Source organism: Haemaphysalis longicornis, unplaced genomic scaffold, assembly GCF_048455015.1.
Source record: "Haemaphysalis longicornis isolate Haplotype H1 unplaced genomic scaffold, Haemaphysalis longicornis Haplotype H1 scaffold_7, whole genome shotgun sequence".
Lineage (NCBI taxonomy): Eukaryota > Metazoa > Arthropoda > Arachnida > Ixodida > Ixodidae > Haemaphysalis > Haemaphysalis longicornis.
Genome location: NW_027526422.1, coordinates 69,080,871 through 69,088,711, shown reverse-complemented (window position 1 = coordinate 69,088,711; position 7,841 = coordinate 69,080,871). Strand labels below are relative to the sequence as shown.

Below are 7,841 nucleotides of genomic sequence, written 5' to 3'. Positions count from 1 at the left end.
ACCTGTCGATGCCTGTATGATTTTTTTGCGATTGCAAATGCTTTGCGCACGTACGCGGACGGACATTGTGCGGTGCTAAGGTACTCCGAACCAAGAAAAGAGTATGTTATTTTTTGCAGGAAAGGAAACGGGTAAATTTCGTCTTTGTGTCCTGAGTTAAATTTACGCTCAGCAGTATTTAATCAATTATGATCCAACTATAGCTCAGATTCTGCCTGTTCTAGTAGAAATCCGTTCAATCGTATCAGAACTGGCGTACGTGCGCCAACTTCCCCCTTTCCTGTGTCAACCCATCTCGTTTGAATAACGCAACTTGGACACTGATAATATTAGTTGATTTGCTTATCCTTACATACTTATCGCTGGGCATAAAAAGTTGGGCAACTATCACAGCACTGGCGAGAGTTGATGCGTGGGCACGTGTTCGTAGTTTCTCCTTCTCTTGTTTTGTCATTTTTGCGCTGTACTAACCCCCCCCCCCCCCCCCCCATTCGTATCATAGTGCACTATTGTTTTTTTCCCGATCGATAAGAAGAGTCGGGAGGGCACTGTTTGCCTAGTGGCTATCCTTATCTGGAAGGAAGTATGTCCGCCAGAAAGTAACAGCCGAACGCCGCCGCACAGCAGCGAGCGCGAAGTTGCGGTGCGCATCGTCAATTTTAAAGGTAACCTTGCGAGGCAGCGTATACTTAACTTAAGACCAGAGATCAAGCCTTTCTTAATGATGGCACCAGTAATCATCCTCCTCCTTGGCATAATTCTACTCTATTGCGTAAGGTAAGCAAAACGTGCTCTTTCTGGTTTACCATAACATATTTGTTTGCAGCTTTCAGCCTTGGTTGTCACTCTCCTTCAGTGCCGTTCAGTGTTTAAAATGGTTAACATTCACACGAGTGTACAGCCTTCACTCCGGTGTACTATTAAAGGCGCAAAAATGTTCTGAGCAAAACAGGCTGTGTTAAACCTCGACCTTCTTCATGACCCTTGACCCTTGACCTTCTTCCTAAGTTCGCTTGTAGTTAACCTTCAACGTCTTTTCTGGAAAGCTGTGAGCGGGAGTTTGATTTACTTGTGATAGCGTACACTTATGTTTTCTGTCAAATGCGGAGCTTGGGTAAGTATAAAACACATCATGTCACTTTTAAGTTCTACACGTTTCATAAGGGAGCGGTCACGCTGCATGACATAAACATTCCGATACTGATGCACAGTATTAAGAGCCGACGACAACATTTGTTGTTAAATGCAGAGCTGTGAGGCGGACGTTCAGTTTCTGGCATGGAAAAGGTGTGCCGTATTTGACCCTGACAGAGTACCTCGGCGTGCTCTACGATGCCTTCACCAAGGTGAGACTTCTCTCCAGTTTAGTCTCCGTTGCAAACGCGAAGTTTTGGAGAACATGTTTTTTTTTCACAAAAAATGCCCACTCAATAAGTTACCCGACACCCCCTGCAAGATAAAAGTCATACTTTGAACAGTGCACAAATAAAGCAGAAGGTAAGCGGTCCGAATTTTGAAAGGAAGCAAACTAGTTCCAGCCCTCAGCAAGCGAACAGGATATATTTTCCGTATCGGTCTCATGACGTTCTTTCAGATACGACACCTTTACATGCGACACCTTTACCAAAATCAAAATAAAGCAGTCAAAGTTATTAAAACGTCAGTACAGAAGTATTTGTGCACTGTTTATTGACTGTTCTTCTCTTCAAACAGTGGCCAGTCATGCCAAAGTGCTGAATTTCGTTTCCTTGACCTTTAAGCGATTTCGTCCATGTGGAATTTACAATAGCATATCAGGCGCTGTGTTGCATATGTGGTATTAGGGATTAGACAGTGTAACATACACTGGTAATGTCGCACAAGTGGACTAGAAATTTACTTGATCTTTCTAGAAATAAATCCTTGCGGATATCCGAAGTCTATCAACTTGAATTTTCGGTCCGAGTCATCCAAGCTTGGCCTCGGAATGCCTCAAAAAAACATGCACTCCAAATGATTAGAGGCAATACCTCACCGGCTTTACTATATTTTCTAATGCAAAGAAATATAAAACAAATATAAACGTTGATTTATTATTTACAAGTAGCCCGTTTACATAATGATCAGAAATAAATACGTCGCGCATTACTGAATGACTGACTGGCAATTAGTTTCGACAAATGTGCGCAGTGATTCTAGTCCTTTAGAAGTCCTCTTGCACTAACAGGTTAATACAGTGTTCGTTTTAGCTACTTTGTTTCCTATTTTGCCTTTACAGCCCTTACCTGACGTCATTCGAAGCAACCATCTTAAATATGGCAAAATTTATGGGTAAGTGTAATCACTGCCGTTCAGTGATGCGGAGTTCACTCATAACTTTTGTACAACTTTTTGTGGAGTATGGCGACAAAACTACATCTGGATACATTTTAGCAACCATACGTATTGCAGAATAATGAAAATCTCGCATTATTCTGCAGTTCAATAAATACGAATATTTCCACATATATACTTGCTGTCTGTACATCAAACATTTTAGTATAAACTTCTGTGTGGTCATCCAGTATGTTAACCACCTATGCTATCATGAGCAGACAGTATTTCCTAACAAAATTAATAGGCCCTGTTGTTTGGATTTCATCTTATTTGATGAGCAAGAAGCTGTGAAACATGCGTTCAGTTTAAAATCATCGCTCTAGCGAACCGGCGCTGTATACTGGCAAAAACTAGGAGGTTGCTGGTTTCGACACCCCTTTTCACCTTGGGTGCGAAGTCCGTGGTTACGGTGCGTGTACTTGTAAATAGCTTTACGCTGGTTACTCTGACAGGGGAAAACACGATGGAAATATCGTACTGGGAAAGCTTTTTGACGATTTTATCGGCAATAAGCTTTTAGCGCACTGTCTCTTGTATCGCCTTTTATCCCGCGGTCTCTTGTACCGTCTACAGCGCCCGTCGAATTTATCGCAACAAATGTGTCAAGCTGAATGATAGGCCAGTGACTGATATATTGACCCCTTTACAATAGAGCGGATGTCATCTTGTTCTCCAAAATGGCTAGGGTGTATCATTGGCCGATATATGAGCGTCTCTGGCATGCTTAACTGTTCGCGGTAAGACTATAGTATTTATCGGAATTAAATCAGCCTGTTGTTTGGTATAGTCACATGAGCCTACTCTCCTCATGTGAAGCAAATCAAACAAGTGGCTTGAAATAGGCCGGCGCTGCTTTACAGCTGCCCATTCTCCCAACTTTGCCATACACCATAAAAAAGGTTTTGGGCACTCAAGTTTACTTACTTGATTTGAATGTGTAAGCAGTACGGCTTCTCTTGCAGTGGTTATAAAAAACTTCTCTTCTACCTTTCTTTTCCCTCGTTCGTTAGCAGTTTAAAGAGCATTCGGAACTCCGCACTGAGACCCTATACGACTCTGTATTATGCTTCGTTGAACGACCTTCCGTGGACCCAGCATTACACACATGATATAGCAGTAAAATTTATCTAGAAGAAGCCATGTTTTCGTGTTCCACGCACCTAAGCAGACTTAAGTGTCCCAGCACTTTTTCTCTCATCTCTCCTTCTCGAAAGATATGCTTCACGGGGCATTGGCGTAGAGTTGGGAATGAATCTTAACAAGTGTGAACAAATAGCCTCACAGCGGGGCCTCCCTTGGTTGCATTCCTGCTTCTGCCGTGGTTATTTATAAATTTGATGATGGAGCGTACGTTTTTTGGCACCATTCGCTTCCTACAAATGCATTTGTTTCACATCATCGGGCACACGATGATTTCGCATAGTTGGCAAAGTTTGAAATCTGAAATACGAGCTAAGAAAACGTTAAGCAGCATTGCTTCGATCTTCAACGAGCTGTTGTGCTGCCTTTGCCGCACTTTCTAAACAATAATGGCGGGAACAAATACCAAAAAATCCATCGAAATTTCGAAGTACTGATGATAGCTTATGCATACTGTGTTTTGCCCTCTTCTATGAATGTCATCCGTAAAGGCACAAAGAACATGCGTAAAGGCCCACTGGTTACAGTGCACTGACGTTATAATGTACTTACACCTACTTTATACAATACAGATCCTACCAAGGCTTTGTGCCATGCCTCGTCGTTGGAGATCCTGATCTCTTACGGGTTGTTTGCGCAGAAGATTTTAAGTCGTTTGTTGACAGAACGGTGAGTAGAGCTTACTTCACGTAATCAAAATATACATGTGCAGCAAATGAAACAAAAAAAACGCGTTGTTTTGCGAACTTTCCTGCTTAATGTTTGCACACGATTTACACGCCGTGATTTGTGAGCTCAAATTTCTCCCCAGAAAAAGAAAATGGGTGGGGGAGAGTTTGAGCCTATCAGAACAGTATTCTTTCCTTCTTCGCTCTGCCTTCATTTTCGCAGGCAGGAACAGGCGCCTTGAGCCTCCAAGGTTGAGGGCTACAAGCGAGCGTATAGGGAAGCTTTTTTATAGGGACATCTGTCAGACGTCATATGTAAAGGGCGCTTCCTGACGGCCTGGCGAGGGAGGGAAGATTTGCGCCGGCATGTGTTCATCGCGTTGTGCGCATCACCTTCTGCCCATCATCCGCAATAGAAGTAACCAGAATATTTAAAGGGGGCGAAAGAACCGCAGGAGCATGGACACAAAGAACAGGAAATCCTCAAAATGCGTTATTGTTAAACGTTGGATTGAAAGCAGTGCCCGGAGGTTTTTAACCATAAGAGTTCCGGGAACGCCTTCTCGGCTTGCAAAAGTGATGGGGACCACACGATAAAGTACGCTTAAACGCGATACAAATTCAAAACAATTTACTTTCGCAGCAGAAGTCACCCACATACATATTTTTATTCACGCCTTTGGTGTGCCTGGCTTTCTCGCACAACTGTAGCGTTGCCCAAAAAGCACGCTTTCCAAAAAGCTCAGCATACATGTCACGCGCCGAACCCCTTTTAAAGACGATGGTCTTTCTTGGGCTACTTACCCGCGAAAATTTTGTTGCGTCTCTATGTTTTTCGTTTTTTTAGCAAACGTTCATTTGGCAATACACGCAAAACATCACACTAGTACAAACACAGCAGAGAGAAAATTCATGTACAATGCCTACTGGTATATACAGACACTGACAATGGTCAGCACAATTACGTTAACCATGTGCAGAAGGGGAATGTACTGTATACCTGTGCAACAATACATAGCTACGTACAAAAAGAATTGGAATATATGTTAAACAGGAGAATCTGGCCCTCGGTTAAGCCGACCGGCCAAAAGAGAAAGCAATTCTTGAACGAGACGTTTCCACACTACTAAATCTGGGGTAATGTTCACAGTTGTTAACACTGTTGAGCAAAAATAACACATCAGGCATATTTGAAGCAAGTCATCAACGAGGAAGTTATATTTGCTTTGTTTTTTTAATTAAAAATACATGACTGCTTGATTTTTTTCAAAACCAAATAAAAAATACGCCTTGAAAAAACTATTTTTACCTCGAAATAAAAAAAAACACTTCCGGCGCCCTCTTGTGGAAGTATTGCAAGTTCTAAAGTAACGAAGGTTCCAGCAGATGGCGTGAACAGTGGAACGCGGAAACATTGATTTGCTTTGGGTAAACCTTCACTGTGTTTATCGGGACAAGAGCGAAATGGGAGGGTACCAGCTTAAGGCCATCGTCTTCCGACGGTATTTGCAGCGAAGTGAACATATAGGCGGCCTTTTGTGTGTGTCTGTGTGCGTTGGTGGCAAGGTTTGGTTGAAAGGCGAAAAGTAGGACTGGCCCGGAGGGGCTCGCCGACACTCTGCAGTTTCCTTACGAACCCCCTGATGTTTTCGGATCCCATTTGAAAACAACTGGTATTTGATACAGTCTCTATTGAAAACTCAACATTAATGGGTCCTAATACACTAACATTCAGAGTTTTAGATGTGAAGCCTATTTAGGTGAACCCCGACGGAAGTTAATCAAGATTGTAGACGGCTATTCTGGGGGAGTCTGCAAAAATACAACGAAGCGGCACGATATACGGCGACTATATTACATTTATGATTTTTGCTGCTGTAGTACGCAATTCCTGCGCCGGCTTTGCATGTTGACGTCTGTGTTTGGCTTCCGTGCTCCGAGCAGCATATCATAACTCTGAACAAAATCTTGGGGTCTCCGTAATTCGTGAAGCTACTGCGGCATCTATTCTTGTCTATCACGGACACCTACCTCTATGATACCGCACCTCCTCGTTGGTGAATATCTTCGGAGGAGCTATGGAAAATGATTGGATAGTGCTTTTGCGCTAGCGAAATAATGAGTTGGTGCTTCACTCAAGGCGCGTTCTCGTACGGCGATTTCACAGGTGAGTCACTACTGCAATGGCGCTCGTGCCAACGCACTCCAGACTTGCTCCAACTTCTCAAGCCCACCTTTTAGCAGTGGAAAGCTTACTTGGCTAGCCCATAATCGGATATCCAGCTCAACCTGTTGACCCGAGCGAGGTCAGTCAAAGTAAAGAAATCCCGTATTGGGGTTGCCTTTCACGAGGCGAGGTCCATACATCGGCCTCTGCTCGACGAACAAAAAACCTCTCTCTCTCTCTCTCTCTCTCTCTCTCTCTCTCTCTCTCTCCTCTCTCTCTCTCTCTCTCTCTCTCTCTCTCTCTCTCTCCTCTCTCTCTCTCTCTCTCTCTCTCTCTCTCTCTCTCTCTCTCTCTCTCTCTCTCTCTCTCCCCCCCCCCTCTCTCTCTCTCTCTCTCTCTCTCTCTCTTTCTCTCTCTCTCTATCTATCTATCTATCTATCTATCTCTCTCTCTCTCTCTCTCTCTCTCTCTCTCTCTCTCTATCGTTCTACAGTACCGATCACGCTGACGCGTATCCTTAGCAGCCGCTTTTCAAGAATGATTAATAGTGTCACAGTCCTGCTTTTTATTTTCAGGAGGGAGAGGTAACGGGGAACGTCTTGTGGGACAAGATGCTCCTCAACATGACGTCGGACGTCTGGAGGACCGAACGAATGGCCCTTTCACCGGCTTTCACGCCGAGCAAGCTGAAATCGGTACGTATCCAACCCCGTTTATTGCTACGTGTGCAGGCTGAATTTACCCGAGAGGAATGATTTGGAGCCATCGACAACAAGCAAATGGGCCACGCTTCCACAGCAAGAGAATAACCAAATATTAATTAAATGTCTTGATGGAACGCCTTGAGCACGCCCTTTGTCTGCAGTATCCGCCTGCGATTAAACCAGCAAAAGTTGGCGCATCGTTTCATTCTTATGAGAAAAAATAGCCGTCATTCCAAGTTGAGCTATTTTGTATCGGCAGTTGCACTTTCCCCATAACAGACTTTTTTGCAAGTTTCAACTCAGGACGCTAGCTTTGAAAGCCTATGTCACTGAGAGAAGGAGAAAGGACAGGGACTGTGAGAGAAAGGAAGACGTAACCACAACTGTCCTTTAGATGTAGGACCAAAATTGCACTTGACGAGGACGCGGGACAGGGGTGCAATGGTAAGGAAGCGTAAGTTTGTAGGAGCGGACGAATATCTACAAAGATGGAAAGGCAAACTAAATAAGTAAAAGTAGAAGCGGCATGGCATTTCCGCGTGCTGATTGATTACACACAATCATCCGGAAAAACGTCGGAAGAAAGTGCCAAAGTTCTCGCATGGCGTACTATGTTTTGATATTTAGCTCCGCACAGTTTATGGAAAACACCATGGCCAATTACGGTCGCTATTCAATACAAGAGGTACATTCACAATTTTGATTCCGGCACATGCTATGGGAACTTGACCCCTTCGATGTCCGTATAGTCTAAACAGCTTTAAATTCAATTTTGGTGACCAGTGCTTAGCTTATGTGCGCCTTTTC

The 7,841-nt window shown here is 43.7% G+C and overlaps 1 protein-coding gene across 1 annotated transcript in view; it reads left to right on the top strand.

Moving 5' to 3' along the window:
- Positions 1-584: 584 nt before the first annotated feature.
- The window catches only part of LOC144145859 (cytochrome P450 3A41-like), a 33,421-nt gene continuing 26,164 nt past the window's right edge, over positions 585-7,841 (top strand). Inside the window, exons 1-5 of the mRNA XM_077677664.1 lie at positions 585-777; positions 1,250-1,346; positions 2,258-2,310; positions 4,068-4,164; positions 6,906-7,025. Coding sequence (XP_077533790.1) covers positions 722-777; positions 1,250-1,346; positions 2,258-2,310; positions 4,068-4,164; positions 6,906-7,025 — 423 coding nt within the window. The 5' untranslated portion in view covers positions 585-721. The remainder of the gene's footprint in view (positions 778-1,249; positions 1,347-2,257; positions 2,311-4,067; positions 4,165-6,905; positions 7,026-7,841) is intronic.